This window comes from Epinephelus lanceolatus, chromosome 8, assembly GCF_041903045.1.
Source record: "Epinephelus lanceolatus isolate andai-2023 chromosome 8, ASM4190304v1, whole genome shotgun sequence".
NCBI lineage: Eukaryota > Metazoa > Chordata > Actinopteri > Perciformes > Serranidae > Epinephelus > Epinephelus lanceolatus.
In genome coordinates, this window is record NC_135741.1 from 24,108,907 (window position 1) to 24,130,766 (window position 21,860).

At 40.8% G+C, this 21,860-nt stretch overlaps 1 protein-coding gene across 3 annotated transcripts; it reads right to left on the reverse strand.

The window, feature by feature from the left end:
- Positions 1–2,356: 2,356 nt before the first annotated feature.
- Positions 2,357–17,549, reverse strand: acvrl1 (activin A receptor like type 1). Of its 3 annotated transcripts, none has more exons than XM_033629797.2 (10): positions 16,898–17,549; positions 9,842–9,913; positions 8,097–8,333; positions 7,525–7,730; positions 7,331–7,430; positions 7,094–7,240; positions 5,744–6,019; positions 5,361–5,558; positions 3,639–3,769; positions 2,357–3,473 (listed from the first exon to the last, which is right to left on the reverse strand). In XM_033629797.2, exons 2-10 carry the CDS (start codon positions 9,909–9,911, stop codon positions 3,327–3,329), a joined length of 1,512 nt encoding a protein of 503 aa, XP_033485688.1. In that variant the 5' UTR covers positions 9,912–9,913; positions 16,898–17,549; the 3' UTR covers positions 2,357–3,326. The 3 variants fall into 3 exon arrangements, with proteins under 3 accessions (XP_033485688.1, XP_033485687.1, XP_078026162.1); XM_033629796.2 differs by having other exon boundaries at positions 16,883–17,548; XM_078170036.1 differs by lacking the exon at positions 16,898–17,549 and adding an exon at positions 14,849–14,963.
- Between the last annotated feature and the right edge of the window lie 4,311 nt (positions 17,550–21,860).

Below are 21,860 nucleotides of genomic sequence, written 5' to 3' on the forward strand. Positions count from 1 at the left end.
CGGACCACCTCAACTGACCCCTTTCGACAAGAAGGAGTAGTTGCTATACTTACTTATACTTACTCCTTACCCTATCTCTAAGGCTGAGCACAGCCAGCCTTCTTGGGGTGGTCAATTGGTCAAAAAACACAGAACTTTCCCCCGGACTTAACTTAAGGAGACTGGTTTTCAGAATCGTTTGACTCTTAAGTGAACTTTGAGACATTTTACGGTATGTCTGCACTATGTTTCTTTTCCAAAAACTAACCATGGTAACTTGCTAACACCTAAGCTCTGCAACTTTATTTAATTACATAACTTTACGTTAAGGACGTAACGCCATTCGTTGGGTGCTAATTAGTAGGATATCACAGGAACCATTGTATGAGGACATGTTGGTCCCCTCCAGAAAAACATATAAGTTGTGGAGGACTTTTATTTTGACAAAATTTAAAACATTTACTCCATAAATTGTGACACAAAGGCACAAATTGGTGCATAAAAATGAATGAAAATTCAGGAAATTGTTTGCTGCTGCAAAGTTTTTGACCCTCAAACTCCATTTCATACGCTGAAACAAAACCGACACCCTTGCCTGCCACATTTCATCCTTACAATTCCAGTTGATCTGATCACACATCAACTGCTGTATCAGATTTTTCAGAAAGTTACAGCGACTTGCAGTTTGAAGTCAGAAAGTATAAAATAATCTTGGATGTAAGGATCACAAAGGCTGTTTCGGTCCAGATTCATTTCAAATTTTTTTCTGCGTTTGGGGACCCGACTTGTCTAAACCAACAGACACAGCTGCCACTGCTTGAAAATGTAGCTCAAGCTGAGGTGAGTCCGCCTGTAACCTGGTGCATTTGGGACTTTATCTGTGCCTGCTTTTATCACCTGTCCTCTTGCTAGCACTCTTACTGATCTATCCTCAAGCCTAATTGTGTCTGCATAGTGTCCTCTGTGGCTTTATATCTGTCTGCTATCAGCCCTGTCCAATTTATCTCCACATTTCTCCAGTCTACGTTGTCTGCTGAACAAATCCCTCTGTCTCTACCGAGCCAGTTGGAATGATCCTGCTGTGAAAAAGAATACACAGAGGGAGAAGTGAGATGGGCTTCTGCACTCACAGACAGGGAGTTTGGCCTCTCTGATACTTGAACAACCCCCCTGCAGTGTTAAAAATAACCAGCTCTACATCTGACTGACCAGACAGACTGGGGCTTTGAGGGAGTATTATCTCTCTGGAGTTTGTTCAACAACCAGGCAGACAGAAAACACACACACACACACACACACACACACACACACACACACACACACACATTCACATGCACACATCAACAGATAAAGGAAGAACAAGCACACCAGATAGAAAAAGAAAACACTGACATGCACATATTACATGAAGGAGCTGATAACAATTATTTTTAACCAAATACTGGACGTTCTTGCCAATTTTGACTCTTCTTGAACATTTTGTAAACTTGTTGCTTCTCTGCCTCACTTTGCCCACATCCCCCCACCAGTTCATTGATACAGCAAAATACTGTTGTTATGTAAGTGTTCATAAAATGAGATAAGCGTGACAGCTGATTGTACACTACGGCTGCAAGGGTTAAAGCTGAAACCAAATGGTTGTGGGTGTCGATTTGTGACTCATCTGAAGTGTAAACAAAGATGTTTACAAGTAGTTTTGATTCTGAGAGCAGAATCGTTTCTGTTCACAAAATATGTCAGATTTTTGCCTTTTTAAACGGGATCTATACATTTGTTTGAAATGAAACTCCTCAGAGTGGACAGACCTCAAAATTGACATTGTTTTAAAAAATGACAAACAAATGGAAGGTTATGTTAGTTTTTTCAGTGTAAAGAGAATATCACATCAATCTCCTCTTAAAATGAAGCAGAAATATAAATATATAAATTACTTTTTACATGTTTATTCATGAAGTCCCCATTCAGTCAGGCTTGTCTTCCATGAGTCTATTTATATTTCCTAGTTTAGCGCCTCGCTACATGAGGTTAGTGTGACTGAGAGAAAATGTGAACATGTTATCTTATCTTAATGACATTTCATGCACAGAGTGACACGTGGGCTATTACGGTTGTTCAAATATGATGAATATGACTCCTATAAAACATTAAATTCCCTACCTTCCACTGACATTGTGCTTATTATAATTCATTGTTGTGATGGTCTAAACTTTTTTTGTTTAATAACTTTAACAAAATGAAATGAGTACACCACAAATAAAAAAGGTAAGCTGCTCGACTGTAATCAACATGGATCAATCTTTGCTATCTGATGACCTCTACTGGTCAGGGAGGGAATTGTAAACATCAGTGGTACAAAAACATCATGTACAGCGCCAACTGTTGAAAAATACAATCCTTTATTCAACATATACAATATTACATGTCTGTTTGTGAATTCCTTTATTGACCATACTAATGGTGATGGTAAATTATTGGCCTACAGAAATGTAAAAAAATCTCTGAAAATGTGTTGTAAAAAAGTTTATAAAATGTGTCATTGTTGTATAATAGAAAATATTGGATCCCTTTAAAAATATATTTACAGTAAACCCAATGGTGATACAAGACAACAGCTTCAGCGCTGTTAGAATATGTACAACTAGATAGCTCAATGTGCCTGTGTGCAGATAATAAATGCTCATTTTATATAAGTTAAATATGCTTACACAACAGGTAATGTGCTTTGGTATGAACATGTTATTACTTACATATTTCCTGTATTCTTAGGGAAAAAAAACCCCCAACAACACAAAGGCCTCCGTCTTTTCTTTGGTAATTTTCGGGAAAAAACCATTTGTGCAAATACACTGTATTTCAGAGAAAAGTCTAAAATGTCATGCTCCTCCTCTTCTCGATAAGATGATGAGTAATGCCAGATTTCCTTTCTGTTATGACGATGGAGGATTTAGACAATTATGAATAAAACCCTGTGTGTGTAGAACAGTCCATGAGTTGTTTGGTGTTATTTAGCTTTGGAAATGCTTTTTATTGGCTCAACATAATAAACTAAATATACCTTGATAAAACATTGTGGTCTTAATGGTTGTCTTTTGGGGGCCTTTTGGTTTGAGGAATATGGCAGATGAAAATTAGGGTATGCTAAGCAAAAAAAAAAAAAGAAAAAAAAATAGCCTTGGGAGCCAGTCTAGACACTACTGCTGAAAGTCATATGGTTTTAATATAATGCCGTGACTGTGTGAGTCATTAGCTCAAAAATATGCTAATGATATGCACCTCGTGCTGTTGGAATGTGGCGCATAATCCCTTCTGGCGCTTTCAATCTTTTGTCCCAGCTTCATGCCTCTGGTCTAGATGTCCCGCTTGAGTTTCTCAATGCTGAAGTCACTGTCCTGGTCCAGTTTGGAGAGTGTCTTTCTCACCCGCAGGGCAGTGAGGCGGGCCGACGGGCTCTGGTACCAGCACTCCTTCATGATCTTCACAATGGCCGTTAGGATCTGAACACAAAGAGACAAATGTGAAAATACAACCTGGGCATCCCAGTTGGATGAAACATGTGGCATCGTTATTGTGTGTCCTGTAGAGTATGTGCTCTGAGTTAACAGTTACAGTTACACTTATGTGTATGTTTGCGTTAATGTGTGTGTCATCAGATGACATACAGGGTGGGAATGGAGCCTGTTGTGCAGACTGGGCCTCTGCTGGTCCACACACACCACCTTCTTCATCTCCTCAAAGCTGGGATCTAAGGGCACCAGGTCAAAGAAGGGAGGGCGGTACTCTTCCACGATCCCTATAACAATCCAAAAAAGAAAAAAAGACAGGTAAATTCACAAAGAATAGATTGCAGCTACTGATAGCACCATGAATTGGACATCACTTGCAACCTCTATCTGCCCCGTCTCAAGGTCAGATTCATAAAAGATACTGTGCTTACGATATTACAGCGCAAACACGCCCATAAAATGTTGCAGCTGAGTGCAACTTGCTCATTTTATTGCACCTGACTGAAATTATTCATTTGGCCAAGAACACAGTGGGCAGAACAGCAGCTAGGGGTAAAAGAAAACAGAAATGTAAAGACAGCAAGCTACAGGGTCTTGACCTATGAGGTGCAGAGGCATTCCTCAAAGCTTCGCCAGGCTTCAATCATTGCTGCCATGACCACTTGAGAGTCTGGGCATGAAACCCACTATAAATGTGCTTCAGTTACCACCAACTCTCTGAAGATACTCACCATTTCACTGTGACTGCGTGTGGCTATTCGTGCTGATCTCTATGAATTTGACTGCTTTTCCATGGAGGGCAGGCTCATTTGCATAGAAAGGCGCCACTTTTGCACTAAACATATACACAGTACATTACCTAATTTACATATGTGCAAATAGCACAGGAGCACCGAGACGCTATTTGCTTGCCGTCATAGTCAGGGGTGTATTAGACACTTTGTGGGTGCTCAGAGAATTAAACTTTTTTTATCTTTGGTCTTCTTTGTGCACGTTAAGTGTCTGCAAAAGCCGCACAATCCTTTTGTGAATTCGCTCGTCAGTGCATTGTTTCTTCTCCGGCTGAGCAGATGAGCAACTACCAAGCTATCACATCATTATTGGTTGTGGGATTTAGTGGATAACTGTAATGTTAACATTATAAGAAAACTCATCACCAACATTAAACCCCTAATTTACCTCCTCATACATTTTTAAAAACGTACATTTCTCTTCACGCAAAGCCTGAAATAGCACACTTGGAAATTGAGAAAGTCTGCAGTGGGAGTTTTGTAAAGTATGTTTGACTAAACAAGAGAGCGGGGAAAGATATCAATTCCCTGACGACTACACTGGGATGGAGATCTGCGAGGCCTGCTCACTGTATGTGTTTGTGAGAGAACACGCACACACACACACACACGCACACACACACACACTCATAAAGTTATGAATGTCTACCCATCTGGACTAACTGTGTTAGCGCCACTGTGTGTATGTGTGGTTGTTTGAGCGCTGATGTGTGCTTGCATCTACAAATTGTGTGCACGGGCATCTGGACTATGTACAAGTGAGTGCTGACACCAGATAAGACTGTTTATAATTACTGCAGTGCTAATCATGAGAGAGGATAGTAGAGACAGACACAGACTAGGAAAACACTGGGGTGCTGAGAGACACGGGACTGACTGCCTCTTATATACACAGAGCCAGGCAGACATGACAGAGAAAACACATTTTCAACATGGTGTGCCTGAGAGGATGGGTAACATATCAACTTTCAGAAGATACACTGATGTATAAACACACTGTGTGCCATTTCTTCCATGACGTTTAGATAAGTGAAAGCAAAAAGCTACTTTAAAGGCAAGATATTCTAACAGGCAGCTGTCTTCTTACCATTGACAATGGTCCTGCGGGTAATTTCCCAGAAGACAAGGCCCAGGGCCCAGATGTCCGTTTGCTTGTAGGACTCAAAGACGTCCATACGAATAGTCTCATCCAGCACTTCAGGGGCCATGTAGCGCTTGGTCCCCACACGAGGGTTGTTGCCCACATCGAGGTAGTCATGGGACTGAGAGTGTATCACAGCCAAACCTGACCAGCGAGCAGGCACAGAGAACAGATGCAACCCTTTAACTCACAGTTAATCACCATGAACCAGCTGCTCTGTCTCAACACATTAATCATAACTAGCAGCAGAAGTTGGAAACAGATACAACTGGAAGTCTAGTGGATTAATTGTGATTTTGCAGTCCTTGCTTCTACACAACTCAGCTCACCCAGGTCAGCGATGCAGCACTGTCCGTTCCGCTTTACCAGGATGTTGCGGCTTTTCAGGTCTCGGTGGGCGATGGCTGGCTTTTCCTGGGAGCTGACAATCTCAGTGTGAAGGTGAACGAGGCCGCAAGCCACAGACAGGCACATCCTCAGGCAGCTCTCTGGCTCCAAGCTGCTGTACTGCAGGAAGTCGTAGAGCGAACCCAGCTCATGAAAGTGGGTGACGAGCCACAGCTGGGTGCTGGAGTTCTTAGATGTCATGTCAGAAGCTATGAAACCTAAAGCCAGGACAGGAGATCACCATTTACACATCTGTATTTTGGCTAATGTCTTTTTAAAATGACATTAGGGCTGGGCAATATATTGATTTTGTGATGTAAGTCTATATGTCATCTTAGATTTTGGATACCGGAACACAGCAAGTGTTGTCTTCTCCTAGATTTAAAGGCTGCCCTACATTAAAGTGATGTCATTTTCTGAACTAACCAGACTGTTCTAGCTGCTTAATTATTTGCCTTTACCCACTAAAGCCCTTCCTTCACAGGATTAGTATCACCTGGGGACCTCTGGTAATTTGTAATAACTGTGGAGGTCACCTACAATCTTAGTACCATGCAAATCTGCCATCACAAGTCAAACACAGAGGTTCTGTAATCATACTAGTCCTGTGTGAATTGGCATCTCAGTGCTTTGTCCTGTTTACGTTTTCCATTTTATCCACGCCTTGTTTTTGCCTCTCTTCTCATCGAGAAGTATGGAGGCTGCTTTGTCAATTATAAATCTGTTTTGACAGTATTCTGGGTGCAGGAGACTCATCTTGCTACACAGCATGGAGACCTGTTTGCAGCAAAAGCAAGCTCAAATCAATCAGAGGAGCGAAATCTTGAAAGATGATGAGATACATAACATGTGACAGTGTGTGGAAGAATTGGTTCTGTTTGTTTAAACCCCATTTAATAGAAAAAGGAGGTTAAAACTGTACATCACAGCTAGTAGTGTTGTGTAGAGTGGAGTTATAAATAACTGTGCACATCACATTCAGGGGATAATGTCAGTAAATTAGACTTATCCTGTGCGAATGAGTGCATGAAACAAGATGTGGGGTTGGTTATATCTGAATCATATGATGTCCCCAGGTAATACTAGCCCTGTGCGAACAGGGCTTTAGTAACTATATACAATTACACAGTCAACCCTACAATATTGTCAAAATATCAATAGTTATTTGGTCAAAAATAATGTGTCATCTGATTTTCTCTGTATCGCCCAGCCCTAAATGAAAATGCACTTTTCTTTACACAGAAAACATGTCACAAGAAACATTTCTTCACAACTTTAATCTGCTGCCGTACCCAGTATGTTGTCGTGTCGCAGCTGTACAGTATTGTAGATCTCTGTCTCTCTAAACCAGGACTGCTCGTCCCTAGAGGAAAAGATCTTGACAGCCACACTCTCCCCCATCCAAGTTCCCCTCCACACCTCCCCATACCGGCCTTTACCTGGAAACAGAGTGACACAGTTACACAACTGCAAAGTATTTAAAAAACACAGGGCAAAGAAGAGCAACAGCGGTGAGAAAGGGGACTGACCAACACACTGGACAAGTGAAATCTGTCTGGCCATAGTCCTTTGGACCAGATAGGGCAGCCCTGTCCCACTTCCTGATGTGCAAAACTCATCAAAGATATCCTGAGACAGAGACACAGAAATAATTCAAATGTAAGAACCCAAACTTTAACATCTTTTATATTGTGTCTCATGTCACACATCGAATGTCCCTTACGCCGTATGTGGGTTCATCTCCGTTAGGGACCTTGAGCATGGTGACATCGTGGTCCTTGACGTTTCTCAGTCTGCCATGTGCACGTCGGAAGCGCAGGAACAGCACCAGGCCACACACGCTGACAGTCGTGATTAACAGCAGCAAAGACAACGTGATCCAAAGCTCCGGACGACTGAGCTCTGGGGGCGTTGTTGTTGGCACTCCATCTGGATACACACACATTCACACACACACACACACACACAAACACACACGTCTTTGAGTTGGTGGAACCAGCTGAGAACACTTCAGTAAACTGAGGAGGAAAGGTTTGCTGTTCTTTTTAATTAAAGGTAAACATGCTGGTTATATGACATGCAGTACATCATCAGTCCAAAAAGCAACATTATCAATTTGCCGTAACTGACCACAAGGGGGAACCAGTTATTATCTAGAGGGAAGCTCTGAGTCCCATCAGCACAGTAATGCAGGACGTGCACTGAACTGTGTGACTGAGGAGGCTCAGTCCCTCTGTGATCAGCTTAATGGATGTGATATCAAATACTGTAAAGCAAAGGCTTTGGGATACTGACTAATATTTGGAGGTGGCGTGGTGTCTGTGTTGCACAGATTGTCTTTGCAGCAGTGGACGAAAAAGCGGTCGAAGGAGGTGAAGCACTGCTCCATGTAGTTAACTGCGGAGAAACAGCCCCTCTCCTCATTGCTGTACCACCAAGTGTAGAAGCAGATGTCTCCTCTGCAAGTTCCATTCACGCATGTGCCTTTGGCATTCTCGCATGCACACAGTAGCTTCCCATCGTCTTCGGAATCTGAAGCACAAGGAAGTACACATAGACAGTGTTGACAGAAAGGCAAGTCTTACCCGTCAGTAGTAAAATGAAAAACCTACCACAGATGAGTGATCTGGGAAATGGAAATAGAAAAGCATGGCCAAACATTCATCACACAAATCATTATTTAAAGATCAGTGGTAAAGTGACAAAATATTCTAGTAAAGAGACCTTGGCTTCCTCAAGGGGGAATCCCCATGAAAATAACAGGACACAGACACTAAATGAAGAGGTGTGAGGTTCATGATGATTAGGGTACTTTTCACACCCTGAACTCTTCTTACATTGCAAGCCTCTGCATTATGGTACTTACTATTGTAGGATTTCGGGGAATATATTAGCAGAAATGGAAAACAATATATTAAGTTTCTTTAGTGTATAATCACCTGAAAATAAGAATTGTTGTGTGTTTGTCACCTTAGAATGAGCCGTTCATATCAACTTAAATGGATTCCTCTTCATGGAGATCACCATTTTGTACAGCCATGTTTCTACAGTAGCCCAGAATGGACAAACCTAACCTAGCCTAACACTGGCTCTAGGCAGGGCCATTTGAGTTTTTGTGTTTCCTGCCTTAGTTAGCAGCCCCTCCTTGACAAGAACGTAAGAGAAGCACTGTTGTGTACTGTTAAACCGCTTTAATCCATGTTTTTTCCGGTTTAAATTTCCTGGTCCGTTTGATTTGGAGAGGAAGAGACCTCTGCGGATGATTCAGCACCTGGTGAAAACCTCCTGGACAATGAACAGGGAAGGAATTGAAACTGGGAGATGTTTAAACTGGTTGCAATCAACCACTAAATCCCCCTAAATCTTACACCCTGTTACTTTAAAACTGAGGTAATCTGGAGCCCAGTGTGTGTTTAGGAAGTAATGGGTAGGAACTACACACAGCAGCATTAAAGTTAATGTTAGTTTTAACATATCTCATACATACATTTCTGTCTGAAACAAGCTCTGCAGAAAAGACATTTAACCCACCAAGGAGTGGAAAAGAGAATTGAATTTTGAAACAGACTATTTGTTCGATATGGTTAAAGCTACATTACACACATTTTGACCACTAGGAGGCAGAAAGACTCAGAGCTGTCTGACCACCTGACAAATGGAGGCCCAATGTTCCTGAGGCTTTTAGCTGTGGTTTGGTCCACCAATACCTGCGCTCATATTCAGCTGTCTTCAACAGCCACTCATTTACTTTGCCTTTGCATTTCATGCCAGGTGGGTGGTGTGCACTCGGCCTGTCTGAGCTTGTTTGCTGCAAACAGCTACCTATTGTTTTACACTGGAGGACTGGTGACAACTGTGAGACTGAAACATACAGTCTATGTTTTGGTTCTCCAGTTCGCACAAAGGACTAAAAGCTGCTTACTCAGTGGGTTCTGCCGCACCAGTGAACCTTTCATATTCAAAATCAAAAGTTTCCTGTAATGGAGCTTTAACTGAATGCTCTTTACAGCACTGAACATTTTCCATATCTGTTAACTCACCTGCGTGGATAGCAGAGATCCACAGCAACGCCCCAACTAGCACCACTGTGAGCAGAGCAGAGCTTCCCATCTCTGTGAAACAGGAACAAAATAATTAATAACAGTTAATATAATCAAACGATGATAATAGAATTAGTGTTGTCCCTTTATTGAGAGCTGTCATAATGAGAAACCGAAGATTTCATTTGGGACATAATGGAAAAAACAAGGCCATTTCCCTGACATTTTAACTGCTGTGATTGGAATTTACAGACTGTAACTTAATAGTGTCTATGAGGAGTCGAGCAGTGGTTAAAGCCCGGACTCTTTGGCAGAGGAAGCTATGAGGTCAAAAACAACAGTCCAAGGGCCCAGCCTGTCTGCCTGTGTTGTAATTATATTGGGTGGGAAAAGGGGGCTTAGGGGAAGGAGGCTGTAACAGCACTCCAGAGTGTTTGTGTATGTGTGCTGAGGCTGTGTGTGGCGCTGTGCTACCCAGGCTCCAGTCCTGTCGACTCCTCGACTACCCTGCTCGCAGAGTAAATATTGATGGCTGAGCTTCCTGCCATTGAGTGGCCCCACCCGGCTGGCCGGCGAGACGCAGGTCTGCTCATTGTTTAGGGCTGCAGTGCTGAGGGTCACGCAAGGAGGAGGGCCTTCATGCACGACTCAGCCTTTCTCACTGGTGAAGCACAATCTAGTTCTTAACTTGACACCCAGGTGAGCTTAGACATGATACATTTAATTAAAAAAACAGTAAAAAGTGACAAGACTAAGTTAAAAACACTGCAAACGAGCAAATTGTTTATTTCATTACTGCACTGTGCTACATATGAAGTACGTAAAATACTTCATATTTAGTATGTTTCCTAAAAGCCCCTTGAGTTTATGCTCGTGCACAGTTTAGACTCTATTCTTTGTGATTTCATTTAAATTGCTTTTTGAATCTGTCTGTCTGTCTGTCTGTCACCAAGGAATTATAAAAGCCATAAAAATGGTGATTTATTCACCATGCTTTTAACTTTCTGTCTGAAAAAGCACACAATAACACAAGCACCCACATAAACCCTGAGGTCTGTCTTCACCATTGTTTAGCAGCAGTATCCCTACCACTCAGAAGGCATGTCTTTTGGAAATGCTATTGTTTGAGAGGCGTTGAGAGTAGGATCAGCATAGCTGGATAATGTAGTTAGATACCATTTGCCTGTGTCAGCCTCTGGATTTACTAGGGCCTGCTGGCAGCTTCTTTAATCATAAGAGTGCAAGGAGAAAATGATGCTTGCAATCTGTATTTTATATTCTATGCAACACCTGAAGTCTGTCCTCTAATCTCTGAGGTGAATGGAGCTTAAATGAAGTCTGAAATGTGTGGAATTGTACGGACTGAGATAGGCATCAATTAGCCTGTGTGCATTCAGATTCAAGAGACAGTTGCCATAGACGATGACTAAAGTCCAAAAAAGGAAACAAGATGATTCCTAGGGCTGACACTTCTGAGTCTTTTCTCTGTGTCACTGCCCAGAGAACAACACAGAGTGACACGTGGCTTCAGAGTTGTACAGGTTAAATGTCTCAATAGAGATACATTTTAGATGCACTTCGAGCATCTTCAGAACCACTTGTGCAAACCATTATGCAAAGAGGTTACATTGATTATCTGTAATACACTTTTCTTGCCCTGAAGGTAGACATTTACCAGAGCTGTAAATCAGCAACCAGCCACCAGCCAAATGTCGGTAAAATATGGTGGATAAAAACACAAAAAATCTCTTGAAGCTGAGGAAAGTTGGGCAAAAATCATTCATCACTCTCAGAAAACCTACAGTATAATACTCTATGCTTCTGGGTTGTAACTTGTCATTGGATCAATTATACTATAAGTAGAGTTGTTCCAATACCAATACCAGTGTCTGAAATGCCTCGGATACTGTCTAAAATGCTGGATCTAGTATTGGCAAGTATGCGAGGCTATACACCGATGCAACAAGTCATTTATTAATAATAATTAATAATAATATTAAAGTAGCTTCGCACCCTCACCCAGATATCAGTTCATCTTAACTGCTCCAAAACAGTAGCCTACAGAACAAGTTGTGATTTGCAGCCACTGGCGACTACTGTTTTAGAGCAGTGAAGAAGAATTGATCACTGTTAAATAGTGGACAATGAACTGCTAACAAGTGTCAATTTGGCAATGCTTTACACCGGATAAAATAAACTTGTGCTGCACTATTCTCTGTGTGTATTTGTTCACGTGATACAAATGGTTCAGCCTAAGCCATGCCATACAATGATAGCAATCATTTCACATCCATACAGAGTTAGCACACAGCTTTTTTTTTTTTTTTTTTAATGTAATGGTATTGGATTGGTACTCAGTATCGGCTGATTCACACACAAGTCTGGGACTGGGACATCTCTTGTTATAAGTAATGCCAATGTAACTGTGGTAAAATAGATCAATTAATCACTTTGGCTTCAACAATTATATAAAAATACTTTAATTTCAATTTTTTATTTATTTTTTTACAATACTAGTATTATATGCCACTTGAGTTGTTTTGTAGCCTAGAGCGAATGTAGCTTTGGTTACAGATTCAAGACATAACATACAAATGTAATTAAAAATAAAAAAAGCAACTACTGGGTGAGGAAAAAATCCCACCAGTCGGACAGTCTGCTCAACTTTGACTCAGTCAAACAGGTAAAGCTGTCAAACCTGTTTGGCCACATTGTAAAAATTCAAACTCAACCATGTGGTGCTTATTAAAAAGACAGATCACTGTACCAACTTTCATTAAAAAAAAAAAAAAACAAACTTCATGTGCAGTTGTACATAGATTCCTCCATTTGCTGATCTGCTGTAGGCTGTGTAAATGAAACTGGTGGTATGTTATCTATAATGGGCATGTTTTCTACATTAGCTATCACTTGCTGCAACTGTACAACACAGCATGTTTTATCATCAAATATTTTTTAGTGAAAAAGTGATCCTACCTCATTTCTCCCACAGCACATAACCCTTGAACTGCACACATCTGGCAGTGGAACTTGCATGTCAGCACAATACTACGGATATCCTCCTTTAGTTTTGATGCATCTAGCTAGATATATTTAAGTACAAACTACAGGAAGCCATCGCATTAACTTAGTCATTTCATTGAGTCATGTCAAATGTCACTGGGGAGAAACCAGAGTGAAGGTGTGAAGCATGAGTATCTGATTTTTTAAAAAGTATTTCTTTAAATGCATCTGATCTATAATTACACATAGCTGGCTGTCTCGAAATGAGAGCACGTTCTGAAGGGAGTTTTCCATATTTATCAAAGTGTCAAATCAAAGTGAAATCTCTGCTATTAGATTTCTGTTTCACATGAGAAATCTGATAAGAAATGTCTGACGAACTATCTTTAGACTTCCCCCCTACGTTGGTTAGCTGTCAGGCTCCAGCTCAACAGATGAGAACCCACTGCACTCTGCTCTGACTCGCTAAAACCACAAGCCATATTTTACCAAACAGAAAAAAGAGCACTTCCTGTGTCATGCAGCCTACATGTCAGTGGTGGTGGTTAATCTGTGGGTCCACTGGAGGAATACTAAACACAACTCCACCCGCAGAATCAACATATTCCCAGAAGAGGAGCATGACTGTGTCTTGTTTCTCTGGCTATCACTTTTATCATCCTGACATAGGAGAGAGCAGTAATCACGCCCTCCATCATAGGCAGGCTGACTTTAGACTCCAGCACACTTCCTCTCTGAGCTCTCTCCTGTTTGTCTCCATTCTGTCCAACGCTACACCCTCGTGACCCAGGGGGAAAAGATCCATTGTCATCTCTTCCTCTCATCTACAGGGCTTTAACTAAGAGAGGCAGATCTCTCATTCCATCTGGATGACTGTGTGGTTATAGTGGTGGATGGTGGGGGCATGGCATAGCACAGCAGCCTCTAACAGCCCCTCCACTGGGCCTCATCACACCAAAAAGTCCTATAACTCTGTCTCTGGAAAGTAACTTAAAGCAGTGTTACTGTAAAAGCTTCTATTATGTGGTTTCAATGGCAAGAAAACATCACATTCAGTTCTTTTTAATGACATAGCCACACATTTAAAACGCTTGTGTTCTGTGTGTTTTAAGTGGTAAGAAACCTCTTGCGACTGTCTGCTGGTTGCAGCGACAGACTGATTGTATCTTCATTTCATAGACAAAGCCAGGCTTGGCAGGCTTTACGGCTCAGTTGTTGTCTGCATGCTCTCACATGCATACCTACGATGAATGCGTGTCTGGGGAAGAGGAGGATGAATATATCTCAGACATGATGCGCACACAAATTAGTCTTTGCATCGAGAGATGAAGAACTAAAAGTGAAAAGGTGTAGGTGTGGGTATGGGAATGAGAACGAGTGACGCACCTGAAAAATGGAAAAACAACAGCACCCACCTAGACAGAGCCTATGTCACATCTATCACGACCTATACACTGACAGGATAAACCTCTCTCTTATGTGTAGAGAGGTGAAATACAGTTATGATTCATGATCTAAGATACAGACTAGCTTCTCCAGGATATATGCTAATTCTGCACATTTCATGAGGTATGAACTTTTCACCCAATCATGTTTTGAGAGAAGAATCATGCCACAAAGTACAGGCCAGTGGTGCAGGAAGTATTCAGATCCTTTAGCAAAAGTAGCCACGAAACAATGTCAAAGCACTCCACACAAGTCAGAGTCCCACATTCAAAATCTTATTTAAAGAGACAGTTCACCCCAAAATCAACTAGAGCACTCGGAGAGCGCAGACCTCCGCCAAGCAGCTTGGATTTCCCGACATTTTATTATTTTATCCACTTCGCTTCAACCAATCACCACCAAAATTTTATCATCTGTTCCTTGTCCCATTATCAACCCTTCCATCAAAATCCGTTCAAAACTTTTCGAGTTATTTTGCAGACAAACAGACAAACAGACCAACGCCGGTGAAAACATAACCTCCTTGGCAGAGGTAAAAATATATATTTTTACTCTTACCTGTAGTACTATTTAATATTTATCAGTCTAGATGGTTTTGGCGTGAGCTGCTGAGTGTTGGAGATATCGGCTGTAGAGATGTCTGCCTTCTCTCCAATATAATGGAACTAGATGGCACTTAGCTTGTGGTGCTCAAAGTGCCAAAAAACAGAAATGTCACTTTCCAGGAATCCTGACCCGGTTATTCAGGATAATCTGCAGTTGTAAGCAGTTTTATGTAGGAACTATATTCTTTATCCCGAACTACACCTGCTAACTCCCTCACTTTGCAGAAGTGAGGAAGTTACTCATGGATGCAAAGCACGTATTCTTGATAGCTGAGCTGTAATGTTAGCTAGCTCTGTGCTGTTGGGAGAGCTAGCAGTATCAGTTAGCTCTAAATTAATCTCTATCCATGAGTTGATGCACACTTCCTTCTGTGCGGTGACACAGTTGGCAGGTGTACATCAGTAGACAGAAAAAAGGCCTAGTTCCTACATGAAACTGCTCACAACAAGGTCTGTGATTTATCTTGAGTAACCAGGTCATGATTTCTAAAAGAGAGAGATTGCTTTTGAGTTTTTTAAAATCTATTTTTTGGTGTTTTGAGCACCACAAGCTAAGCGCCACCTAGTTCCACTATATTTGAGAGAGGCCAGACATCTTTTCTGCTGATATCTCCAACATTCATCAACTCACACCAAAACAATCTAAACTGATGAACAGTGCTTCAGGTAAGAGGAAAAATATGTATTTTTGATTTAGGGGTGAACTTTCCCTTTAAGTAAAAAATACAAATCATGACCAAATGTGCTTAAATCATCAAAAGTACTCATAATGTAGCAGAATGGCACCTGTAAGTGTTATCTATCATGTATTTTATAACTATTATTACTGATAGATTAATATTAAAGCAGCAGTTCATGTAAGTAGTTAAGGGGGAATTACTTTTATCTAGCTTACTTTAAATCCTGTTGAGTTGTTCAGTCTATACCAACTAATTTTTATAAGATTGTATTATCTTTTATGTCAAGTCTTAATCTGTTAAAGTAGTTTGTTTAGGCTACAGCTCGAGTGATAACAGATTGTTTGTGGCTGATACCAATATTTGATGGAGAAAAAAAAGCCAATAGTCTTTGATTTTTACATGCACACATAACAAATAGGCCTACATATATTTCTTAAAGAGTTATGGCCGAGATATGTGACATATATAACATTTTACAGTTGATAAATAAACTTTTCAGTGGTCCCTGGTCGACAAACTACAATAGGCCCATAGAATGACGACACTGTTTCTATCTCAGACATATATTTGTTATTTCTGTACTGCAGTTTCTCTATATCAGCCATGATACCTGATATCTACAATAAGCTGATATCAGCCAGATCCTTTAGCATAAGTAGCCATAAAACAATGTAAAAGCACTCCACACAAGTCCCACATTCAAAAAAAGCCACGATTATATCAGCCAATATAGTCTTTGATTTTTACATGCACACATAACAAATATATGCCTCTACCTCAGACACATATTTTCTGTACTGTAGTTTCTCTTTATCAGCCATGATGCCTGATATCTGCAATAAGCTAATATCGGCGGCTTTATTGATTTATCGATCAAGCTGACTGTAAGATAAGTGCAGTAAAGTAAAATTTAGCTAGGCAGAATCAGATGGGTGAGAATACCTAAAATGTGTACAATACTTGAGCTATATAAGCTAAATGTACTTTAAAGTACATTCCACCACTGGTATACAGAATATAGAGTTCAATAAACTGAATGTATTGTGGCTATTCTTAGTATTAAACATAGATGTAGGAAAAATAGCATCACTACACAGGTGGTGGCTTTAAGGTCATGATTCACTGTTGTTAATTTGTCTAAGGTCAGGTACGGCTACTTCTCGACACCTGTTGGTTCACATCTGGAAACACGTGGAGTGATGTATGGCGCTGTCAGCTGTGACTTAACGTTCAGTGTTAACAATAATTTACATTTTAAGCCAGTTAAAATCAAAAACACCCACAGAAAGAGAAATATAACGCTTTACCTGTTTCCAACTCGCCTTTTAACTCGACAGACGCAAACGCCGCACGTCTCCCATATCAAAGTTAGCTTAAAGTGTCCCTCCGTTGCCCAAGTGTTTAAGGCAGACGAAGTAACTTTAGAGGAAACGTTTAAAATACAACAGGCTCCATTTCGACAACAGTGGAGTTAATCTGTTTTACTTGTCGTCTCAGCTGCAGATGTTCACATCCTTTCCTGCTTCGGTGACGACCAACCGCCGTTTCTGGGAAAAAAGTTCGTCCGCAGTTTTTCCTCTTTGCTCCAAAAATTAAAACAGCCTTTAGTAACAAGCGAAATCTCTACATGTGGAAGAAGTGAGACATTTAAAAAATGAGAGGAACTGGCAGCTGTGTCCTGGCAGGACGACAAACAGAAAGCGGGCTGAAGCCTATCTCATCTCGGTCCAAATCTGCGCTGATAAACCGACAACATCGTCGTCGGTTTGGACTCAGACCAGCCTGCTTCCGCTTTGAGAGCCCCACAAATGAAGGCTTTCTGTAAGTCCTCTCCCATTAAGTAAGAGAGTTTCTTAGCTGTTGTCCATGGTCCTGATCTAAGGGCAAGATTAGAGATTTTTAAATAGTATACACAGCTTTGTCCCACCCCTTATTGTCCCGTACAGGGTCTGCTCTGCCTGGAATGTGTTCTCATAGCGGTTTTCCTGTTGCTTGCTAAACCTCTCATTTTCCTTTTTCCCCTGTGGACTGCTGTCTGCACTGCACTGACAGGAATGTGCTTCAAAGACCCCACCATATAATAACATCTCTCTCTGTGTAAAAACAACAACAGCTCAGTACCTTACCCACTCTTTTAATTTGTAAGATGTCAGTGGAGACTTTATCATGTATTTTAGCTACAGTAATGAACTTTAAGATCCTCTCCAGACATTTTTTTAGGATATGGAAAATGGAATAATGACTTGAATCTGATAGAAGATAAGGCGAAACTTTATCTCAAGGAAGACTGTTGTGCAGCAGTTGCAGTACAAAGTGGAAAAAAGTGCAGATATATAAAGTGCAAATAAGCAAAACATAAACAGTAAAGCAGTGATACTCAACTTAAGGCCAGTGGGCTAAATGAGGCCCTGGGTGGTGTGCTGGATGGCCCCCAACCATTTTCTAAGTCACAATGAAAATAAATTTATTCACATTGTTTTTTTTGGTACTTATAAGGTGCTAGAGTGCATTAAAAAGCATTTTGTTGATCAAAAGAAGTTCCCTTAACCCCCAGAAAGAGGTCTGGCCCCTGGCTTCCTGTCATCTTGCAAAAGTGGCCCCCGGGCAAAGCAAGTTGAGTGTCTCTGCAGTAAAGGTTACCAATAATATGCATAAGTGTAAATGTATCCAGCACAATGCCAGAAATGTTAACAGCTTAACGGAAAGTGTCATTAATGATATGTTGTGATATGTCTGTTTTGATGTCACAGATTTTTAAATCACTTTCTTGGCACCAGGAACTTTTTACAAATATAAAACCTCCATGGTTAAAAAAACATAATATAAAGAGTCATATCTGACCTTGTTTGCAGTTTGAGGTGTCCTGTCATCAGTTTTACGGATATCTTAGTAGCCTGTGGGGAAGATGCTTTTTGGGCTGCAGGGGATTTTTTTTTTGTTGCAATACTGTGAGTTGCCACTGGCCGCAAGGCTGAGCTGCATTTCAGGGAGCCTGAAAATTACCTGTATGATCAGCGCTGCTTCTGCATCATTGGGCCAATGGAGCCAGCACATTAGAGACTTTGGCTGGCTGATCCATCTACTTCTGGTGTACACTCCATTAATTTGAATAGGGATAAAATGATTTAATCTTACGGCTCTTCTAGACTTTCCAAATGTTATCAGACTGAATGGATTAAATCCTGATAGTGAAACAAGTAATTTCATGGGGGTTATGATGTCAAAAAAAAAAAAAAAAAAAAATATATATATATATATATATATATATATATATATATATATATATATATATCCACTAATTTACAGATGTCTCCTTCCCAAGGTACGTCTGCGGGAAAAAAAGGCTTTTTTGGGCCCAATGGCATCATGTGACGGACCTGGGAGTTGTGATTCCACTGTTTGGCCACTACAAAATTTGGCTTCAAAGCCCAGCTGCTTCCTGGGGGCCTTGTCTCTTAATACATCCATGTTTGCTTCCTGTTCACTTCCATTCAGTGTGAGCGAAGGGCTGGCAAAGCAAATTCGCATCTTTGCATTGCATGGAGCTCCACCTTGGTGAACTTTGACCTGCAAAGTCGCTGCCTCAACAAATAGCTAAGAAGTATGCATGGAGACATAGACAGTGATTGTTGCTGTGTCGATCGTACCTGTATTGTACGATATTTACCAAGAAAAATACAAACTGCCCCACATGAGAGATGGTGCCTGGCTGGGAGAGATGCATGGAATGTAAGAATTTGGAAATGTAGCCTACAAATAACATCATATTTTGCGGTATAATCGCAAGCTAGCTTTCTGTGTGCTGCACATCCATCACTTCCCACATTTAGCACGAATATTGCCTCGGCAGGTGAGGGTCACGTGCCTGCATTCCCTTATGTGAGACCATGCCGATATAGGCTGATATGTTGAACATGTTGGCAAACAGATCCAACAGTTATTAAGCAGCGTTATCAGCAGTAGTGTAGTGGTCGTTGATGAGGTGGGTGTAGCCTACTACTAGGTAGATTAGTAGGCTACTGAGGAAGAAGTGGGTATATTCTCCTACATATTCTAAAGTCTTTTAAGCTGATAGATGAGTTTTTGGTCACTACCAGCTCCTAATGGAAATATCTGGCTCGTTAGCTGCTAAATGCTCCACAGTGTTCACCAGCTAGTTGCTATCTGTCTGTCAGCTGAACAGGTAGTGTGCAGTGGGTTTTTGGAGCTATTTTACTGAAAGCAGCTGCCTGCTTTGGCCAAAAACAATGCTATGAGAGTGGTGAAGTGAGCCAGACAACCTGAGAGTGAGCTGAAACTCGCTATAAATCTTTGTAAACCTGAGGGGAGCTCCTCACAATCTCCTCCTTTAATTGATGGTTTATGGATAGAATAAGGCAAAAGGCCTGAGCTGTCTTTCAGGCTCATGGCCTGGAACGACTGGAGCTGCAGATCCAGGTGGTCATTTTCTGCAGATTCATTATTACAAGCAATTAACAGTGTATTCAGGTTGTCACTTGATATGTTGTTATTATAAAAATATCGTTTATAGCTGCTTTACCTGCACAAGCTGTCCCCTACTTCATAAGTGAATCAGAGGTTTTAAGGTTCAACATCACATTTGTGTTGGTTGCATATTGAATTTACTTCCAAATTAATTGTGATGTCATTAAAGATGAATGAAGATGAATTTCAAACCAGCCTTTTAGTGTCAAACGCTGCACGTAAATCATTCTGCAAAGTGAAGGTAAAACATCCATGCAAAATAGAAATAAGCAAAACATATATTTGAGTGGAGTGGGACCTTAAGATACATTTTTCTTTTTAAGAAATTATAATATTCTTCCAATTTGTGTGTTTAATGCATTTGATGAGTGTTATAAAGCTTTCATCTCCCCTCAAATTGAGGATAACACAGTGGTTCTCGAGTGCCTTTCTGATACTGCAGTTGTGGCACTCAAAGTGTCTCTTAATGGCAAATACATTTGTCTCTTGGATGCCAAACAGACTTGGCTGTGTGAAAACACTTCATTCAGCAGAGCCTGAGAGATGGCCTCATGTCTGTAATATAAATTCCCCTCCTTGTTCTCAGGCTCCGTAATCTCTCCGTTTTTGGCTTATGGCTGAAGAACCAGCTGGAAGCCTTCACATCAGCTGTCATGTAGGAAAAAGAGCAAATTGTTTCCCTCTTTTTAATCAGCACTTATTTTTCTTTTCTGCTAATCTCTGTGATTCAAAAAGCCACATGGTTTTATTCCCTTAAGGTTGTTCTAAAAAGCCTCTATTTGTTATCTACGAGAGTAGAGGAAATGTGATATTGCTTGAACAGACATGTTTTCATACTGAGTTTTTTAAAGCTTATTCTTGATAAAGGGACGACTCATTTTGCCCCCACTTAAGTACTTGTGAATATGTTGCTGTGGAAAACATGACACATAAAATCAAAATATAATGTTGGCTTATGTTCAAGCCTTACAGAGGTTAAAATCTACATTCTGGTCCAGTCTATATGTTAAGACTGTAAAGGATATGTGTTTACTGTCTCTCCTACACATGGTTGGTCTAACGTCACGCTTCATTGAAGTCTAGAGAGATATTTATTTACAAGCTGACCTCCACACACCAAGTTTCCCCCTGTGAAGAGGAAGTGAGCCCAATACTGAAAATACAATGCGACGATGTTTGCAGATCTGTTCTCGCTTTTTAACGACATATGAAACATGAAATTGACCTGTTTTCATAGAAATAATTTCAATGAAATATGTAACACATCAAAGTGGCCATTTTGATTCCATGTTAGCACCAATAAAAGCTAATTGTTATATAATGATAGTGCACATTGGATTAAAAGATTACAGACCAGGGTTCAAGAGTCACCCCATGCCACTCCAGTGAGCGCATTATAGGCTTCCTTAAGAAGCTCAAAGTAACTTTATTGTGAGAGAGTTGCCACGGTGCCAGGCAAGAGGCTCATCCATCACATGCATGTCCGTTTCGGGAGTGTTACATTTCTATCGTGTAAATACAGGGAGTTGTGTAAGAGTGTATTTCTGTACATTACGAAATGTTTATTGGGGATTGTAACCAAACCGAAAACTCTATCAGGTGGTGTTGTGGTTCTTTCAGATCACTCTCTCAGATTGGGGACTGTCGTTTTAACATTGCTCAATACTGACTTAAACTCCTTTTTCCCTCCTCAGCTGTTTGAACTGCAGAAGTTCTTTATCTATGAACCAAGCATGGTTTTAATAAAGAACAATTTTGACATTCAAGCCTCTTGTGCCCGCTCCCCGTGTAACAGTCATC